Genomic DNA, 20,029 nt, shown 5'->3' on the forward strand with positions numbered 1-20,029 from the left:
GTGCTGCATTCAGTTTCTTGTTTTTTAGCTGGTGAATATTCTGAAGGTAATGCTGCTCACCACCACTGAAGAGGATACACACACTTTGGTGTCTTTAAGGTGTTTACTAAATCAAAAAAGGGAATCAAAGAAGATCAAACTAGAAATGTCCACATTTTATTAAATGAGGTACATGATACAGGTAGAAATATCCAGTCGTCTTTCTGTGGAGCTCAGCGCCACATGATCCCAGTGTTGCAGTAATGAATTCTGCGATCTGAAATTCACTCGGGCAGATCCAAGCAAGACCCTGCCCCAAATCGGCATGACAACCCCAAAGTACTTGTGGCGAGTCTTGGCCGAAATCAAATGAAGGCTTTGGGTGTCCCAGTAAGTCCCTCAGAACGGCTAATGCTCTTGGTAGCAAAACAAACAAACAAAAACCATACCCCAGCAGACCTGTGAGGTTACACAATGAGGAAACATGTCACATCAACTTGCACAAACGCACCCACAATCCAACACACTCATTGGGACAGCAGAGGGCATGGGGAATACTTCAGAGGGCTGGCAGCTGCATCCACAGGCAGTTCTGAGGGCACTGCCTCTGTAGGCCCAGAAGTCGTGGGACACAGTCCCCAGCACCACGTGGTTCAGAATACTAGCAGGCTCTCAGGGTCAGATGGCCAGCAGATCTCTTCTCTGAGGGGACCAATCCCACGTCAGTCCGTCTCCATAGGGGCCGTGGCCAGAAGGCAAAAGAACTCGAGTCAACCAATGACTGAGAGAAAGAAACAGAATGGTAAGCCAGAAACAATGAAACACAAAAAAAAAAAGGTTTGTCTTAGAGCATAGGTAGGTGGAGTTTTCTTTCCGAATTTCCTAATGTGATATTTCGACTGCACCTTTCACCAAGAATGGAGTGCATATGTTACTGTCCCAAGGTGAAGGCCATATATTTTTTTTTCTCCTACTTTTCAAATGCTCAGAGAATGCTGAGACTCACCCTCTCGTCTTCACACCAAACAGCACCTTCCAATTGTTATATTTCCCAAAATTATGCGGGTTCCGGAAAACCTGTCCAAATTAAAGAAAAATTCATTTTTCATGGCATTTCATGCTTTTCATGGCATTTGGAACTTCCAGATTTGGTCACCTCATTTATCCTTAAATGTAATACCAAGTCATTTTCAGTTACCACTTCAGTGTGGTGTTGCTTGTTACTACAGCTTTAGACAACATCTCTTGAGATAACTCCAGTAAAATCAGTATTAAAAGAATGGCAAGGATTAAACAAATAATTGTCTTACAGCCATGAGAAAATCAACCATATTGCTGCTACCAACTGAAGCACACGGAACTTGTCCATTATCAGGCCAATGTAATGTTTGTGTATGGAAGACAGGAGGTACGGCCCATGCCTCACCTTCCCAATCTCCTTTAAACGCCGGGTCTCCTTGTTGTTGATGTGTCTCTCGATGCTGGTCTCGCCTCGGGTGATAAGTATGGCATGCCACAGAGTCAGCCCTCCCAGGGCTATTGCCACTGAGCTGCAGGGATCACAGAACATCAGCCCTATATCTCTACCCATTTCGGAGTACGGCATTGGTTGTCAAATCAACCAATTTCCATCCAGGTAAGGAGAATTAACTATGAAAATGCACAGGCTCTCTGAGACCAGAGTTGAGGGCTACTGCTTCAGATAAAAGGTGAATATTTTCAATCAATTTCCCCTTCATTTCTCCCAAACTTGGCATCTCTCAAGTCACTGTGGGTTCACTTGTACCGTGCAGGTATACTTGCATAGGGACCATTGACTTTACCCGACTATACTATACCATACTATACTATACCCTCCCACTTCAGGCTACAAAGTATGATGAGAGGTAGTCAGTGGAGAGGTGCATCACACCAATGACCATGTGTAGTCTATAGATGCCGGGCACAGTACATTGTGCTTGTATAGTTTTGGAAGTAAATGTAGAAGTTTTTTGTTGGGTTGGGTGTGTGAAATACAGGTTAAAGCTATTTATCCAAAAATGCATTTAAAGGACAAAGATGAAAGTCTAATGGCATGAAAACATACCGATTCGTACCAATGAGCCTAAATAAACTTGTCATATAGGACATTTACTTACATACTAAAGATTAGACAGCCCTATATCTAGGCTGGATGTGAATACTCAGAAAATCTCTGCCTCTACTACATGAGCTGGCATGTACACTTTCTCTAATGAAATACTTGCTAATACCTGTGAAAAATGTACCTTAGTCTAATTTCCATTCATGGCCCCTATTCTATTGACAGAATTCAACATGAAATATATTTAGTAGTTTACTTTGTTGATCCCTTTTATACATTTAAATACCTCGACCAAATCCTTTCCTTTTCTCCTTTATTTAAGACTTCAGAGATTAGGGAACATTTAATGTTCAAGCTCATAATAACAATCATAATGAAGAAGCATTAGACCGGTTATCAGGATGCATTACCTTGTGAGCACCCACAGGTAAATGATGCTCTTATGAAACACCTTTTCCTTGAAGGTGAAGGGAGGTGGCGGTGTCTGGTAATACGTCTTCAGGAGGAAAAGAAAGCAAAAGGATTAAAGAAAACATCCAGCTCTGCCACCGTAATCTTGTCTTTTTGTATTTTTATTGACAACCAATCCAAACTGGACTTGCATTATCATGCAATAGGCATCTGCAGGGCTACTAGTTCAATTTTAAGGTTCGACAATAAGGATTTACAACCATTGAATGACCAGTTCACTTTGTGCTTGTAACACTGCTAATAAAATGACTGCAGTTTTAGGATTGCACTGATGACAAGACTCGCTGACATGACTTGATTCAATTTCTGAACCAGAATCTGACTCTCTTGGGGTCTCTACGTGGACTGTTGTGGTCCTTACAAGCCCAATAACATGCAGCAAGCAGATGGCTTTTAAAATGCTGTACCTAAGCCAATTATAATCCACTGCAACAAAGCCATACACAGCACAACAAAGTCCGCAGCCAACCACGTCTGTCATATCACAAGGGTATCCAATCCGAAGGGGGTTTAGCCGTCATTCTACTTTAATTTAGTGACCGTACATTAAATCCAGCTCGGGCAAGGAGAGGACGAATGGGAGGAAGAAGCATTATGAATTCTCATCAACCAGATTTTTCCAGACTTACTTTCCAACAGAGTCAACAGTCACAAGAATAATTTTAATTTTTCTTGGAGGTATTCCAGACTGTGCTGAGAAATGGCAATCCCTCCCCCAGGCCATCCTGTTAAGGCTAATTATCTGAAATCCAACTGGAGGACAGGCGGGGCCAGGTGGAAGGCGCTGAGGGGTGTAGCACAGGCATGTGAATTGGGATCCGCCCAGGCTCTGCACTACCTGCCCGGTCAGCATTCCTGGGGGCTGGATGCTAAAACGTAGCCCCACCCCTGTCAGCACCTCCCAATGGGTCTTCTCCTCCACGCTGCTGTGGCTCTATTGGTTAACAATGTGAACGCAGATGGCCAGGGGTTAACTGACTCCTACATCTGCCAACAGAACAGACAACCGAAAAGGAGCTGGGGCCTAGGATGGGCCTTGGGGTACGCCCAGGCACTGCCCTTTCCATCTCAGCTGAGTTAGACCTCAAGGGCTGTTCACACAGTCAGGAGTTGGGAAGAAATACAGTGGGGGTAGCCTGAAAACAAAACCACATCATTCCTGTAACTTTTAACATAGCAGAATGTCAGTGCAGTTGGGACTGGCTTTTGAGGAGTTTGATTAGGTGTCACCATCTGAGGATGATATTGATTCTTAGCACATTGAAAATATGTTTTAGAATTCATATTTTGTTCAAGCATGGAAAATCACAAACGGCTTTAGACCACATGGCTGTTTCTAACCGGTCATCGTATTTTGATGGCTTGTGGCGATTCTCTGCTGATAAACCATATGTCCATATGAACCCTCTCACAACTGAATCAGCTTATTTTCTTCAGCTGCTGTCTTCAGCTGTTTTTTGCCATTGTGTCGATCTTCTTCCACAGCTTGCCGATTCCTACTGCTGTGTTTTACACAGCTAAGCAGCTGCTGGCACAACTGCTGTTATTCTTCATTACAAGCTCCTCCCTCCTGCTTTGGCTTGCAAACCTTGACACTGAACAGGGTTCTGTGTGAGATTTTCTGACTACCTTGGAATTGAAATTCAGCTGCAAAAAATTCTGGGGCTTCTGAAAGCTATTATTTTAGCTGGCAAGAACTCATGGGAGAAGTTGCCATGGCTCAGGTGTCATGGAATTCCCCTAGTAACAACATGTTTGGGCAATTACTTCGCTAACACTGATGAGGAGACCATAGTAGGATTTATTTGTAGCTTTTTGCTGGCATTAAATATTCTCACAATGGATTTTGTCAGCCTTTTGTGAGGGTCATTGGCAAGGTGAAGTGCGACATTAAAAATACTGGGCTTCTGAAATATTCATAGGCCAACAGACTGTAAACAAGCATGTGAATCATCAATGCTAAGCAGTAGCTCCAACTTCAATATCCTAATCTTTATAATTCCATAGATTTTAACATTCTCCATTTGGATGCAAAAATATCATGCAAAAATACATTGTTTAATTTGTTTGTTCTTTCCCCTCTCTGGCTCTCTAGCCTCACATAGTCTCAAATAAACAAGACATTTCCATGTTTCTATTCATATTTCAGCTGATTCTTTTCACCATGACTCTTTCGCCATTTTAAGTCAATGATGTTTCCCTGCATTCTTGCACCTTCATCTCCATTGCTAATGGTCAGAGAAATAAGTTGCCCAGATGTTTGATTTCTTCCATTAAACTGGTGGATTGATTAATATGCATGTGCCAAGTTTCAGTAAGATTCATAAAAAGAGCTGTTACTGTGTGCAAGTAGGGAATCTCAGTACTCCAGCCTCACAAATACCTGTAATACACAGTATCTAATTATACATTAACTTGGGATTCTTCCAGCCAAACTGTAAACAAACTATTTTACTTCCTTCCAGAAATATGTGGCAAGATAACACGATAAGATAAGAGTCAGTCAGTGAATTCCCTGTACAAAGTCAAGTGTGACTCCAGTATGCTGTGATTGGAAGGGATAGAGGCTAGAGGGGTGGCCTTCCAGATAACGTGGTGGTTGCGCACTCACCTCGATGGCACTGTAGGCGTTCAGGAACATGTCTCGAGAGCTGAGGCTGCAATAGATGCAGCCCATGGTCATGAAGAGGCAGAAGGAGAAGAAGTAGCGGTGGTTGAAGTGGCCAACGCAGTTATTGAGCCAGGCTGAGCGGGGGACGGTTAAGGACAGGAGCCAACAACCCTGCTTATCATACTGGCAGCGCGATCAATAGTCAGCGGAAACTGGAGAAACCAGCCTTCAATGCACAATTCCCAAACTCCCCAAGACCGAATAATGTAACATTTCCCATAACATTATGGTATTTTCACACTGACCACACTGACAATGGCTTTAATACTGGCTGTCTGTCTGGCTCTTGCTTAAGTGTACTAAATCAATAATATGATGTTATGAAAAACATATCTGCCATCAGCACAAAATCTAAACCAGTTATTACTTTAGTGTCTGTAGTTATGCACTGATTTAACTTCTTGAGCTCAGTGGATTTATGGGCGCATATATAAGTACACTTATTTACCATATCATGCATCAGTACAGCATGTGAATATGTTGCGTAACCACCTAAACTCAGTAGGAATGTCCATGAAATATAGCTGACAGCATAAACAGACAAATATAGTCAACACATTTATCTTTTTCAAATAAAGGAGTACAGTGACCCTGTTTTCGGGTCTCACAGCATTGCTGGATAAAGGATACGGCAGTGATGATCCATTTTCAGCACACAACTATAGGGGGAGAGGAGGAAGAGAGGAGTGACTCTAATGCAACAAGGCCCGGCTTGTCAAAACCTGTGACGCTCACACCTCTGAGCTCGTTCCTGGGACAAGACCAGTCAGAGCCTCCTGTCGCTCAGCTTGTTTTGTGGCTGTAAGATCAGGGAATGCCTTCACCGAGATTGTATCTGCGATGAGGTCAGATAAGACCATGCTTACTTTAAGCCTGTTTTTCTTTCAAGATCTAAAGTCAACCGTCTTAAGATCTTGTGTTTTTGTAGCAGGATCAATCAAGCTAACCCAGTTCTATGAAAATCTGAAGAACCTGTATAGGCCCTGTCTGTCAATGCACTCAAAGATCAGCAGGAGTGTGTGTGTGAGACAGAGAGGGAGAGAGAGACACTGTAGGGAGCTATGTTACCTGTCGCAGATACTGCAGTGGTGCGTCCTGGCTGGTTTGGGAATAATACACTTTTTGCACATTGACACAGACGGCGTGTCACATTTTACCTGTTGAATTTAAAACAAAGAAAACACATGACGGTTTTGCATTGTCACATCTAGATTTCCCAGAATTCCTTGTTCAGTCCTGTATTCAGAACTCCTGACTGGGGATTGGGTTGCATGTGTACCTGGGGGGGCTGGCCAGGAGAGGTTGTGATGGCCTTATAGTAGTGGAAGACGATCATGACCAGGTTCCAGTGACCGTAGCAGAGGTGCCACATGACCCAGTGGGTGGGGTAGCTACTGATAACCGTGGGCAGCACGCAGCAATAGACGATGATCAGGACGGAGCTGGTTAGAATGATGACCAGACACACAAACACCTGGAGGAGAGGAGAAGGTAGCTGCAGACATGCACAAAATACTTAGACAAACCAAGTGAAAGGGGAAGAATGGCCAGATACACAGAAAATGGCCAGATACACAGGAACAAAGTGGGCATTCATGCATTAACCATCAGCTCAACACTGACAATGTATTTTGAGGGTAATACGTAAAAACAAATAAATAAATAGTCTCCTGTGTACACTGCTCTGGATAATGGCATCAGCTAAGCAATAAATAGTATAATGCAATGGAATATTTTCACAGTAGCACATAAGACATATTTCCATATGGACATTGCTTTTGAGTGTCAATTGAGTGTCAATGGCCAGTAGCAGCCACTTCTAACCTACCATCTGCAAAACTATCCACATGATGTACATATGACCAGTAAAACTAGTAATAAATTCATAAATAGGTCAGTATATTCCATATTAGTTATGGACAAGGATAGATTGTAGCTTTACTGGCCACTGTGGTGACTTACCACCCCAAACCAACGGGTCAGGTTGTCCACCAGCCAGTACACTGGCTCGAAGAGGGAGTCGATGACCACATCGGAGTTGGTGAGCTCACTGTAGCAGAGGGAGCGGAGCAGCAGCTTACTGTAGAGCCACAGCTCCCCCAGCCTCTTGGAGGGCTTACTGCGGCTTTGCTTCAGGCAGGGCCGCAACCATCGGAGGAGCAGCCGCATGGCTCGCAGGAATGACCAGCTCCCACAGGGCATCCCCCACTAAAACATACAAAGGGAGGCAGACACACACTGTCAGGCATGTTCACAGACAGAGGGATTGAGACATGGACTGACCCAAAGACAAACAAATAGACTAAAACACTGGATGACCTGAGCACTCGATAACATACAATCAATAAAAACAATCAATAAAAACAATCAATAGTACAGTGCTTTGGATAAAGGTGCTATATAAATGCAGACCATTTACCATTTACATACAGAAAGGTTTATTCACTGACTTATCAGATCACACAGAAACTGCACAGACAACGGTTGACAAACTCACAAACCTGTTCACAGACAGATACTGACACAATGAATTAGGCTGACACTCTGAAAGACCTGAGCACAGGACTGACACATTGACTGACCCTCACCTCTGCCAGCAGATAGAAATGCTCACTGCCCCCCTTCCAAATCTTTTCCACCAAACACATTGATACAGAAACACTATCTACCTCAACCGCCCACAGAACCACTGAGACATACAAGCCTTCACTTCCACATTTAACCAGATGAGGCTTCTACTCTCAGTCCAGCAAACATCAAATTCACTTTAACAGCAACGGCTGATCATTGACAGTGTAATCTCTGGGACACACCAACCCGGTCAACCTGACCAGTCAACATACAAGAGTCAAGACAGGAGCTCATGAGACCCATCGAAGATGTTAGATGTAAAATCCTGAAGACTCTTTGGAAATTCAAGCCAGCTACTGTAGAGACATAAAGTAATCTGAGGTGCCAATGCTGGGTAAAATATAAGGTGGGTGGAAGAGAGTATCATTCAAATTTCCAGGAGGAGCAGGTGGTTTCAGCTTCTGCAAGTAAAAAAGATACAGCAATGCTGTTCTGAGGTATTTGTTTTTAATGTCTTTGGTATTTGTTTCAACAAAGCCTTCTTGTCTAAATATTTCACAGAATATTTATATAGAATCAATTTACCACAGGAACATCACAGAGAATCGGCCTGACATCATGCACCCGATGTCATGGGTGTGAGTTAAATCAGCAATCTGCACTATTGGTTCATAAACTATTATATAAGGTAAGAGCAACCATAGCTTACACACGAGTCGACTCAATGCAAAGCCAAGCCAATCTGAAGGTTAAACGTGGGAACATTAATTGTTAGTTAGCTAGCTAATAATGTAATATCATATAAATGTAATATCAGCTAGGCCTATATTATTTAATCCGCAAGTCTACCAGAAGTAATAGCCTAGCCATATAGTTAGTAGGCCTATCCAGGCAGAATTGCTCAACTGTTGCTAACTGGCAAGCTAACTACAGTGCTTAATATAAGGAAATGATAATTATCTAACATAACGTTAGTTACTGAATTCCTCAAAAGCATACGGTTCGCCTTACATGGACAGCATGATGTTGAGTCAATATTTCAGTTCTGATATGCCACCCTTCTTTAATTATTCCTTCGCTTATGAAGTTCTAAAGATTAGCTTTCTAAAAACAACGAGAATACGCTCCTAGCACATTAAAAACATCCAGGCACAACAAGTCGGTGCACCAGTGAAGAACTGTAGGCTAGCAACATAGTTACAGCAATGTTCCTGAGCAATGTATTGACAGCTATAGCTAACTAGGGTTTGCAACATTGTCTCAAGATGTCACTGACTGAGCCGGTTTCATTACACAGTTCCGTTAAATAACGGTAATTAAACTGGCTCATTTAAGGTGAGCCAGCAACGGAAGGAAATATTTTGCCAATTTCACAATCAGCAGGCTGGTGGGCTTTGTGCTGACTGGTGATACCCATCGTTATCACAGCCGACGGTGGACTTGTTAGCAAGATATCAGGCGGGATAGCGTCATTATCTGAACGACAGCCGGGGTCTCTAAAAGTAAAATACATACTCACCTGAGCTACAGTCAATGGACCGCCCACCGTTAACTGACTGACTATTTAAGCCATGCCAGGTCCGTTCAATTTCAGAATTTACGAAAGTAAACTGAATAAACATATATAGCTTGCCATCTACGTTTTATCTCCTGCTGTCCCTTACACGACGCATAATGGCACCGGAGTATTCTGGGAAATGAAGTTTATTCTCACTTCCGGAGATTTTACCGTAAGTTCTAGTCAGAGAGCAACGTCATCTTTGTTCTAGTGGTAAGAAATATCAACCAACAATAGACATGAGGAAATCTTCAGTACTTCGTGCTGACGACGTGCACATGCAACAAGGATGCCAATAAACAATATAATAAACAATAATTAAACAATATAATGAATAAAAAGTGCTGTAAGATCTACATTGTGAAAACAAAATGTATATAAAAAATACCCTTTACCAAAAAAGCTGAGAATCTACATTTTAACCACATTTGAATTGTCTGATTACAAGTCTAAAATTGCGGAGTAGACACAAATGAAATTAAAATCATCCCAAATGTTATGGAGAACACTGTATATAAACAAATAAATGCTTTGAACCAACCAAAACTCAATAACCAAATTGAAGTAGAATGTCAACATTGCAGACAGAATAGACTTAAATATAGTAGCCTTCTGAATTTGAATACAATCAACATATAAACACATTGTTATGGAATATTGGATTTGCAAATGCATAACCTGTAAATATGTGATGAAGAAACACTTAATGTACAGAAGAACAAAGAAGCAAAATATTTAGTCAAAAATATTTTATTTGGTTTGGGATAATATATTCAAAGTCTTCAAAACAGTGCTGTAAATTACAATTTGTTATTAGAAACATTTACTTCAAAATCCCGATGGCTTTTAATTCTTGTGAGCTGTGTCAACTTACAAAAAAATAAAATAAAAAGTATCTAGTCATCATGCCAGATATAGCCAACTCCCAAGTCTGTCTCCATGAGTTGGGACTACAGCCATTTACCCCATTCTTACACTGGGTGTGGCCTGCTTGTCTGGGGTAGCTGTGTTGAAGCTGTGTGTTCCTCAAGGAAAGGGAATGTGAGGTCATGAGTCAGGGGACCACATAGCAGAACCTCGCTCAGGCCTGGAGATACTCTGGCTGCACCCTGGCCACTTTGCGGAACTCCTTGGCATGAGTGCGAGGGCACTGCATCTCACACCAGCTTATAGGAACCATCTGCACACCTGTTGTGCAAATAAAATGGAGGAGGAAACAAAACTGTATTTAGGACACATAAAAGCAAGTTAATGAGAACTCTGCGCGCCTGCCACCAAATCCCCTTTACCCAACCCTGTGGAAAACTCCACCATTCACCAACTTCAAAGTGGTATGTCTAGCAGATGCCTTCTGGCTATATTCAGGCTTCTAAAACAACCAGGCGTGACAGCTTCTCAAATGTTACTTCCTGTATTGCTGAGGCTACTTCCAGCAACATTTTAGCCTTGACTGATTTTTTTTTATTTTTTTTACTTGAGAACAAGGAGCCAAGTGTAAGAACTCTAAACTCAAGACAGGAGTGCGGCAGACACCAGAGTGCCGTGACGGTACTTCTGTCTGCGGCGCCATGCCCCGCCCGAATGGCGCTGCTCACCTGCCTCACTGTGGGCCACCACCACGCCCAGCTCATTCTCCGCTGTCGTCAGCAGATAGTTGGACTGAACGTCACCTAGAGAGATCTGAGCCCTGGTCAAGGACTCTACCAGCCAGGTGTCTGTGAGCTGTCTGGTAACAAGCAACAAGGGTCATAGCAGAAATCGACAAAGCGATGCCACAGTTCTCTAAAATTCTTGCATGGGGTTCTTATCTTTTCTAAATGTTCAATACATGCATTTGTATTGCTAGTATTGTATGGTGCCTGCAATACCTATAGCAGGAGCCACCCTGAGCACCTGTCTCAGTCTTCAGTGCACTGCCTGCAGCCTTTAGAGACAACCTGTGGCTTAAAGGATATCACTTTGGCAAGGACAATGTCTCCAGGCCGGAAACTTTTGTACGTCTCAACCTGTTAAGGACATAAACAGAACAAATAAGCAATTTCACATCACTATGCGGTACAGCCTTCCCATACACCCAGAAATTGTCATTTCTTTTGAAGCTATCAAATCACTCACACACACCATCAAAACCAAAAACTACTGCACAAAGACTCTTTGGTCCATTGAACATACCTTGTCTTTTTCTGTTGCTCGAACATCTTCTTTCCTGTGAAAAGACAGTCATCAAAATTCAGCACTAGATGACATCATTTTTGTCAGTCAGTTCATCGACTTTCTTCAATGAATAGTTAAGTTGGCACAACACCGCAAAAATGAACAGCACGATTACAAGCAATACTGTTAACCAACAAAATGCATGATTATGTCTCTTATAACACAGCAAAACATCTTCAATCCAAATTACCTGATTGTTCCTCTGAATCTGTCCTTCAGGGGCGTGGAACCAACATAGAGGATGTGGACTTTAGCAAACCTTGGATTGATACTTGTAACCTAAAAGATACAATAATTCCAATTGGAAAAGTGTACAAATTACAGAGCATTCACTATTACTCCAGGATTAATGGATCACAAAAATCATATAGCATGCACTACATTATGATTCATACTGGAAACCATGAAATATGATTATGAAACGGTTTAAATTTATAAAATAAAAGTGTGTCCTTTCCCTTACCTTGCATGTGACAATAGCACCTACATCAGGTAGCAATTGTGCCTCTGTTTCTCTCACAACAGATATCACAGGAAGCTGAAAACAAACCATTTTATATAATGGGCGTAACACTGCTTATCCAATTACTCAACTCAAATTCAGAATATATATATATATACACACTGTGTGTGCCTGTCTCTTTTGGGAAGATGTGTAGTTTAGCAGGCGCTTCCAATTCCAGCAATATAATATGAAAATGTGAAAATATGTAAAGGTGCTTAACCTAAATTACTTCAGTATATATCCAACTGTATACATGGATGCTATGTAAAAATGCAAAAGCTGTGAAAGTGACTCTGGATTAGAGCATCTGCTAAATAAATGCATGTAATGTAATTAAGTAATAGCTTTCATCATCCTACATTGTGCAAACTACACACTTTGATTTCAGCTATTATGGCAATAACAGGAAAAAGGACATGTAAGGACAATTCATTTCCCATCACACACAGACCTCTTCTCCTTCATTCTTCTTCAGAACATAGCCAGCAAGAGAGGCGAAGATGTATCCATGGCGCAAGTAGGTGCCTGTCCCTGGAATACAGTCTTCCGTGCTGCACAGCCTCTCCCCTTTATAAGCAAAATACATTAATAGAAACACCCAATAAGATACTGACTGCTGTACCAATATACGAATGCATTGTTTTGGATACACCTTGTATACACGCACAGTAAAATCATAAAAATGGCATAACTTACTTCAATAATCGCTACCAAGGTACCTAAACCACACGAACTTCCTAGCTACAAACGACCTGAATAAACTTTAAAAAAACTAAACTTAAATAAACTTGGTACGAAAAATGCCTCAGGCACGAAGGCGGGTCGAAAACAAGTTGATTGGTGAGTAAAGCCAGTGAGCGAGCAAGCTAGCGACCAAGATAAAATCCACTAATAACCTTAAGTTAAAATAATTCTAGCAAAATCAGTGTCAGCCGCTAACCAACTGTCAGTTTGCCATTTAAAAAGTACAAGATGAACACACGACACACCCTGCATGCAGCGTTTACTTATCTAGTAGAGGTAAGTTGGCTAGCTAGCCTTGTAGCCACACATGATTTCAATAATGCGTCCGAGAAGCTTCATGAGGACACGTGCGTGAAGTACGAATGGGTCGAAAAGTGTGTCCAATCACATCTATTCAACTACATCCACATTTAGAATTGTGAAACGGCTATGAAAATATTAATTTAAATGCTTACTGTCACGACTCACCTGGAACACACAGCTTCATAGGAGACATGTTTTCAAGAAGACCAATCTTATTTTCCATTGGACAATCTAGAATACGTGAGGAATTGGTCACGTGGTATTAACCACGTTGCGCTTTTACTACGCCATAGTTGTTGTGGCATTACTGAACTATTGAACTACAATATGCTGCCATTCCCAGTATTTTCGGATTGCATTCATTCAATGCTGGAATATTTTAAACGGTACAAGTTCACAACAAGATTAAGTGACCTTACGAAAACGGTCGTCACTCAAACTATTCGTGGGTCCCATTCATGGACCAGGAAGTCATTACTACTGTATAGGCTGTTGCGACACATTATTTTTATACGTAAAAATGTATTTAAAAAATGATGTGATTACCAATGCACCATATAACAAAATGTGGAAGCTTAATTATCTACGACTGCGTAATGAACCAGACGGTGTCTGGTTTATATATGTATTTTATAACAGCTTGAGTAGTTTATCAATAGTGCCAAAAAATAATTTCACTTTCAGTAATCCTCCATTACTCCACAAGAGGTCCGCATTGCTCCAATTTGAAAGAAAGGTATTGATACACGATTCCTCTTGCAATTGTCCAAACCATTTAGAAACAGCACATAATTCATTTTTTATTTTTATAGTGGTTCCTTCTACTGCTTGCTGTTGAATCCTGACCAAGCCAATGCAGACAACCCTTTGCCAGCCAAACAGTGTTGGGTTCAATAGGTAGGGTAGTACTCATACAATTGCAGAAGGGTGACCTGTAGTCAAATAGGTACCTGAAGCTTGTTCACACCAACTTCTCAAGAAGTATACTCATCCACAGTAACCATGCAGCTTAGCTGGTAGACTGCAGCTGACATTTTTGGGGAAAAGCAAAGTATGCTACGCACTAACTTGATCAAATTCATAGAGCATGTAAGAAGGGGATAAAATGCTTTTATTTTTTATTTTTTCCCCACAATTATTAGATATGATTTTGTCGTTAATGAATATATACATATTGGCAAAAAAATGTTTTTAATACCAAAATAAAACCATGACAATTGTTTAAGGTTGAAAACACTTTAATCTCTACATCAGTCTTGATAAACCGTTCTGGTTTAACGAAGAAACTGCTGAACAATCTTTTGAGAGGGACATCTGGCATTTCAGTGCTCATACAGGGTTCATGCAAGTACAAGGGCTGTCCACGATGACCGGATGATTTTTCCAGAGCGGTGTGTGGCGATCTCTCACTAACACTAACTCTGACACAGAACATCTCATGCAGACACGACACACTGCAAAATCAACTTCCCAAGCCCACAGTAACAAGGTGTGACTGACACACAAACGGAAACGTACTGTAACATAGAGGTATATAAACTACAGCACTGGAGAAAAGGGGATCAGAGGGGTGTCTTTTTCCACAGCTCTCAAGGGGGGTTATGATTCTGGTCGAATGATTGAAAAATACAGGTCTCCGCTTCCCTGACCTCAAGCTCTGGAATGTACAATATGGAAAAGTGAGGAAAGACAACCCTGTCGAATAAAGTGTCTCTATGTGCATCATGTAGCAAAGAAAATACAGTAGGACACCCACGTACAATCTCATTTAGAATTCACACAACTTAACATTAAAAACATTAAAAAGTAGGGACTGCAATCTTCAATTTTGTCATTTCCATATGCTCTGGCATGGCAAAGAATACTTTTTCTTTCCACTACATTACATTTTCATGACGAAATCTCCCTTTTATAATCCGCAGACCGCTTTGAGTTTCTTGAATTCCCAGTGTAAGTTATGTGCAAACATTCTCTACAGTCCTCAGTACAACACAAAGTACGATCTAATGAAACTTTTAAATAAATACTGACCTAAGAAATCCAAAAAGGGTTGTGGGCTGAAAGTGCAGAAAGGAATGTGGGGGAAGAAATGCCATTCGAGCACGGTCTCTTGTGATTGTGAAATGGTCAAGCATCGGTCTTGTTTTCAGTATGGTCCCTAATCTCTGCTCTGGTATATAATATTTGTGAATATCCATGCTTATGCGCTACAGCCTCCTTATACTATTCATGTCCAGTGTATAATACTGATAACCCTTTCTATGCGTCGGTAGATAGTGACCTAGGGGAGAAGCGCGACATTGTCTTAGCGTGTGTAGAGTATGTGTGCGGTGTGTGCGAAAACCTATGAGAGAGTGCTGTCCTCCTGTCCTCCACCCCCCACTGCCCTGCCCTGCCTCTAGGGTTCTCACACAGGGAGGAGGAAGTCTACTTTTTTGCTTTGCCCTGGGCAGCCACGGCCTCCATGGCCTTGCGCACTGTCTCCTCGTCTCCCAGGAACTGCATGGGCTTGACCGGCTTCAGGTTCTTGTCCAGCTCGTACAGGATGGGGATTCCCGTGGGAAGGTTCAGCTCCATGATGGCCTCTTCCGACATGCCTGTTGACAAGAGCCGACCCACAGGAAGTGAGAATGCATATTGCTACAGTTAAGTGACTGAGAGAAAGAAGGACCCGTCCCTGCCACCCAAACACTAACGGCACTCTGAATAAATGTGTGCGGCTTGTTTAAACATTTTCTGAATTGCGTTTTGTTATGAGTGGCAGGCTTGCAACACTGGATTAATGCTATCTGGAAGTCTTCTGAGGCAAGCTGGATATTTTGAAATACAGAGGTCTCTTTTCGGCCATGGTAAATATTTACAGGAGATACCATAGAACTGAGGCTGTGTTGCCACTTAGGACAAAACTAACCAAACTTGCACTCTGTGGGGCAAAATATATTTTTAAAAATGGTTATAGTCTAATAGTTTAAAGTACATTCGGCCAGTCTTCTCTACATATAATAGACATATAAAACTTTTCCAGGTTTCCAGGCTTTTCCTACTTACTCCACTTAAAAACATAAGTGTTACAATCCCTAAAATGACAAGAAACTGCCATTCTGCCAATTCTGGCTTGTCCTTATACCTGTATTCCTAGTAATAACAATACTTTTATTTATGTGGCATTTCTCTTTCTCTCCACAGAAAAATATAGATGATAATCAGAATCAATTTATTTACCCTATTTGAAGGCATCTGTTTATTTTACCATTCACATTGTTCAAACTAATTCCCACTTTCCCCTGAAAAGCAAATTACAGGTTATATGAATTTGATGCATGAGACACTAATATCTAAGTGCCATAAGCTAATATAAAGTTATATAAATTTAATAATCACTATATATAATTTATATAGCTATAGCATTTAGCTCAGACAGAGAATATTATGGTTCCTAAAATGGACTGAAGTGTCACAGTAGGCTACCCAATATGGCCCAGAGTGGACACAGTAGGACCCATAGTACAATAGGGGGCCTACCCTCCAGATGTTTGACGATGCCCCTCAGGCTGTTCCCATGAGCAGCAATCAGGACCCTCTTTCCCTCTTTGATCTGTGGGACGATCTCCTCGTTCCAGAAGGGCAAGGCACGGGCGATGGTGTCCTTAAGGCTCTCACAAGAGGGCAGCTGCTCCTCCGTCAGGTCGGCATAGCGACGGTCCTGCAGGTAAATGTGCAGTGATGTCACAATGTCAAGTACTGGAGGGACAGATTTTATGCTGACATGGGGGGAGGCTATGAGGGGGGGACAGTGCTCAAAATCTCTCTCCAATGCAGATGACATGCCATTCACATGTGCACTGATTTTCAGGGCTTAAGGACATTTGCTCTGTGTCAGATTAGAAGTGTGATCTTTTCCCAACTTAGTCCTCAGTAAACCTCCTCTCTTAGCCTCAGCGTGGCACACACACATCCCATAATGATTCCCGGCAAACCACCAAAGTCACTGTGGTTGAACACCTGTTGCTATAACGATGACCCGGATGCTTGTCCAATAAGAACGCATTTCACTGGGCCTGCCCCACCCCCTCAGAAAATGTGCCAGGATTTCCTGGGCAACAATATAGTCCCGCCACGGGACAAGTCTCAAGTCTTTTTGGTTAACAGAACAATTCTGCAATTGGTATTTTACAGAACAGAGCTCTAGTTCTCTAATGTAATCCATGACTCAACTGTACAATTGATGCTTCTGATTCACCCATTCATGCACACAAAATTAAGAAATATATATACAGGCAGTAAGGCTGTTCCAAGCATGTTGGAGAACTTGCCACAGTTCTTCTACAGGTTGGCTCCTTGCTTCTGATCTCAGAGAGCCAAGTTTTTATGTAAAAAGTAGTCAATTGTTACAAATTGTTTGTAAAAAGTTACAAAAATGTCTCTGTAAAATTAAATCTTTTGGGAAATGAATATTTGGAAATCTCAAATGTGTTCTTTTATACTAACACAAAAAAACAAAAATAACAAAAAAAAAAAATATATATATATATATATATATATATATATAAGTCTAGGGTGCCCAAGACCTTTGCACAGTACTGTATGTACATGTGATATTAACATAAAATAGTGAGACCCAGTTATACCATGTCATTCCATATTTGTATGACCAGAAGGATCTTAACTGCCAACAGACTGAAGGGGAAAATATACTAATATGCACTTCAAGATACAGATAACACCTGCCCTGACAGCACTAAAATTCAACAAAACCATTTTGTATAGGTTTGGTAGGATATCAGTGGCCCCCTCACCTTGCTAATGTTGGTATAGTAGTCGTGGTCGGCATCCATGGGGGGCGGGGGGGTGTCGTAGGACCTCCTCCAGATCTTGACCTGCGCCTCACCGTGCTTGGCGGCCGTCTCAGCCTTGTTGAGGCCGGTCAGGCCCCCGTAGTGCCTCTCATTCAGCCTCCAGGTCCTGTGCACAGGCAGCCACATCTGATCGATGCCATCCAGAACGATCCATAGAGTGCGGATGGCCCTCTTCAGCACGGAGGTGTAGCAGATGTCAAACTCATAGCCGGCCTCTGCAAAAGACATCCGACGGCATTCATTGACTGCATATCCCAAAACTTGTTTTAAAAATGTATTCGTAACCTTTTTTTCTAGGCCATTCCATCACTGCAACATCCTCCATAAATTTAGGAGAGAGCAGGCAAGCATCCTTTAAGTAGTGTACTGCCATCTTTGTGACTTTGCAGGTTACAATCTGACACTATGGCCAATTATGGATAGGTTCCTTCAGCAATGGGCAGGATTCCACCACACAAATGCAGTATTTTCTACCAGGAGGACCAAAAACGAAACCTTTTATACCATGAGCCATGTGCCTTAAATAGACCCTCTGGAGCATGTTTATTGCTAAAGTCACTCAAATTGAACATTATGAAGTATTACTGTATTCTCCTGAAGATATTATATTATACACCTACTTAGTTCACATTGTTGATACATAATTAAAGTATAAAGCCCTCAAGTAATAAAGCAAATGAAAAAACATGATTTTACATCCCTATCCTGTAACATCTGAAATGGGCCACCTTTATTGTCCTCTTCTGTAATGTTTGTAAGCGATAATGTGATAATGTACTGGTTGGGTAATAATATTTTAAGTACACTGTGTGAGAAACAAATAGCCACGAGTCTGGTGCAGTCAATGCATGGCATGCACGTGCGCACTGGCTTCTTTGGAAAATTACCCCATCGGTCGGCTGGGTGGTGACCACACTGAACACATTGAAAAAATATGAAAAATCTTTGAAATATCGCTGAATTGTCTTCAGAGAAAGAATTAGGCCCAAATCAGAAATGGCGATTGATAATACATTTTGATATAACGTGTGATAATACAACGTGTTGGATGCGGCTTGGATGAAATCAGGAAGAGACTGCATGACACATGCAAATAAAATTTATACAACGCGACTGCTGGCCGTACCGCGAGCCTGTGTACGATTTTTCCCCGACGCTCGAGCCACTAATTCGGTTCCAAATGTAGCTAACACTTTTAAGCTTATGATACATACGTACGTTCGCAGTGTCATTCTAATTCGTGTCACGCCGGTTAATACGGTTTGTAATTAATGTGCAGTTCGCAGGATCTCATCTGGACAAGGGTAATAAAAGCGACTAAAAACCAGCGTTTATATTGTACTGCAAATCATCAAACCATCACCTTTCAGTGCGTCCCCTCCTCTCTTCGCTTCCTGGGCTCCGGTCTCGCTCAGATCTGCGTCAAACCATCCGCAGAAGCGGTTCTCTTGATTCCAGCAGCTTTCCCCATGACGGATGAGCACCAGTTTATACGCGGCCATTCTGAAGAGTCCGGTGTGCCTGCTGTATTTCCGAAAACTGAAGGATACAACGCCCCTCTTTAATTGCAACAAAGTATTCGGGATGATGATGCAGCCGGTAGCTTGACTCCTTCGGGACAGAAAAGGCGAACCTTTTTTTGAAGGTATTTAGGTAACTACTAAACTTGACAGTGTATGACGTGACACTTCCTGCACGTTTCCACCAATGAGCATGCAGCAGGACTCCTGTGTCCTCCGGGGAAACAACGAACCCGCACGTCGACAGTGGAGCTGCTTGCTCCTGTGAAAGTGACCTTCAGTAAAAACTAGTCAGGAATCGAGTAGCCTAGCAAGGGCAACAATTGCATAATCGGTCGTTATAAGCAGATTGCTGTTGATCAAGCAATCCTCAACGTCTGTGTAACGGGGTTTCTGGTTTCTACATTATTTCATGGGTATATAAAGCTAGCCTTTGAGAATGGCCCACAGTAAGCCCCATACAAGATCTAATATATGTGCTATATATGTTAGTTTTCTTTTTATACTGGGACATTAAGTGGGCTCCAGAATTATTAGCACCCTCAATAAAAATG

General features: G+C 41.8%; 3 protein-coding genes across 5 annotated transcripts; all 3 read right to left on the reverse strand.

Annotated features, from left to right (window-relative positions):
• Nucleotides 1–136: 136 nt before the first annotated feature.
• Nucleotides 137–9,453, reverse strand: zdhhc16b (zinc finger DHHC-type palmitoyltransferase 16b). Of its 3 annotated transcripts, none has more exons than XM_061232837.1 (10): nt 9,295–9,453; nt 7,167–7,412; nt 6,484–6,678; nt 6,273–6,361; nt 5,835–5,863; nt 5,145–5,278; nt 2,473–2,558; nt 1,406–1,529; nt 986–1,056; nt 137–760 (listed from the first exon to the last, which is right to left on the reverse strand). In XM_061232837.1, exons 2-10 carry the CDS (start codon nt 7,404–7,406, stop codon nt 658–660), a joined length of 1,071 nt encoding a protein of 356 aa, XP_061088821.1. In that variant the 5' UTR covers nt 7,407–7,412; nt 9,295–9,453; the 3' UTR covers nt 137–657. The 3 variants fall into 3 exon arrangements, with proteins under 3 accessions (XP_061088821.1, XP_061088819.1, XP_061088820.1); XM_061232835.1 differs by having other exon boundaries at nt 6,484–6,699; XM_061232836.1 differs by lacking the exon at nt 9,295–9,453 and adding an exon at nt 8,787–9,231 and having other exon boundaries at nt 6,484–6,699.
• Nucleotides 9,454–10,067: 614 nt separating this feature from the next.
• On the reverse strand, nt 10,068–13,382 carry exosc1 (exosome component 1). The gene is made up of 8 exons (XM_061231877.1): nt 13,265–13,382; nt 12,504–12,619; nt 12,011–12,085; nt 11,738–11,826; nt 11,506–11,539; nt 11,287–11,339; nt 10,929–11,011; nt 10,068–10,521 (listed from the first exon to the last, which is right to left on the reverse strand). The coding sequence occupies exons 1-8, from the start codon at nt 13,320–13,322 to the stop codon at nt 10,415–10,417; spliced, it is 615 nt and encodes a 204-aa protein (XP_061087861.1). The 5' UTR covers nt 13,323–13,382; the 3' UTR covers nt 10,068–10,414.
• A 934-nt stretch (nt 13,383–14,316) lies between these two features.
• Nucleotides 14,317–19,638, reverse strand: pgam1b (phosphoglycerate mutase 1b). The gene is made up of 4 exons (XM_061232833.1): nt 19,319–19,638; nt 17,896–18,170; nt 16,622–16,802; nt 14,317–15,696 (listed from the first exon to the last, which is right to left on the reverse strand). The coding sequence occupies exons 1-4, from the start codon at nt 19,455–19,457 to the stop codon at nt 15,527–15,529; spliced, it is 765 nt and encodes a 254-aa protein (XP_061088817.1). The 5' UTR covers nt 19,458–19,638; the 3' UTR covers nt 14,317–15,526.
• Between the last annotated feature and the right edge of the window lie 391 nt (nt 19,639–20,029).

Source organism: Conger conger, chromosome 2 (assembly GCF_963514075.1).
Source record: "Conger conger chromosome 2, fConCon1.1, whole genome shotgun sequence".
Lineage (NCBI taxonomy): Eukaryota > Metazoa > Chordata > Actinopteri > Anguilliformes > Congridae > Conger > Conger conger.

Excerpts from the sequence above, each read along its gene's own strand:
- exosc1 (XM_061231877.1), bottom strand. The coding sequence starts at position 13,322 with ATGGAAAATAAGATTGGTCTTCTTGAAAACATGTCTCCTATGAAGCTG. Across the intron at positions 11,012-11,286 it reads ATTGTCCTTGCCAAAGTGAT|CTCTCTAGGTGACGTTCAGT; the intron begins ATCCTTTAAGCC and ends CAGGGCTCAGAT. Across the intron at positions 10,522-10,928 it reads GGTGGCCCACAGTGAGGCAG|GTGTGCAGATGGTTCCTATA; the intron begins GTGAGCAGCGCC and ends TTTGCACAACAG.
- zdhhc16b (XM_061232835.1), bottom strand. The coding sequence starts at position 7,406 with ATGCCCTGTGGGAGCTGGTCATTCCTGCGAGCCATGCGGCTGCTCCTC. Across the intron at positions 6,362-6,483 it reads CTCCTGGCCAGCCCCCCCAG|GTAAAATGTGACACGCCGTC; the intron begins GTACACATGCAA and ends TAAATTCAACAG. Across the intron at positions 1,530-2,472 it reads TACCTGTGGGTGCTCACAAG|CTCAGTGGCAATAGCCCTGG; the intron begins GTAATGCATCCT and ends TGATCCCTGCAG.
- pgam1b (XM_061232833.1), bottom strand. The coding sequence starts at position 19,457 with ATGGCCGCGTATAAACTGGTGCTCATCCGTCATGGGGAAAGCTGCTGG. Across the intron at positions 16,803-17,895 it reads ACTATACCAACATTAGCAAG|GACCGTCGCTATGCCGACCT; the intron begins GTGAGGGGGCCA and ends ATTTACCTGCAG. Across the intron at positions 15,697-16,621 it reads CATCGTCAAACATCTGGAGG|GCATGTCGGAAGAGGCCATC; the intron begins GTAGGCCCCCTA and ends TCTTGTCAACAG.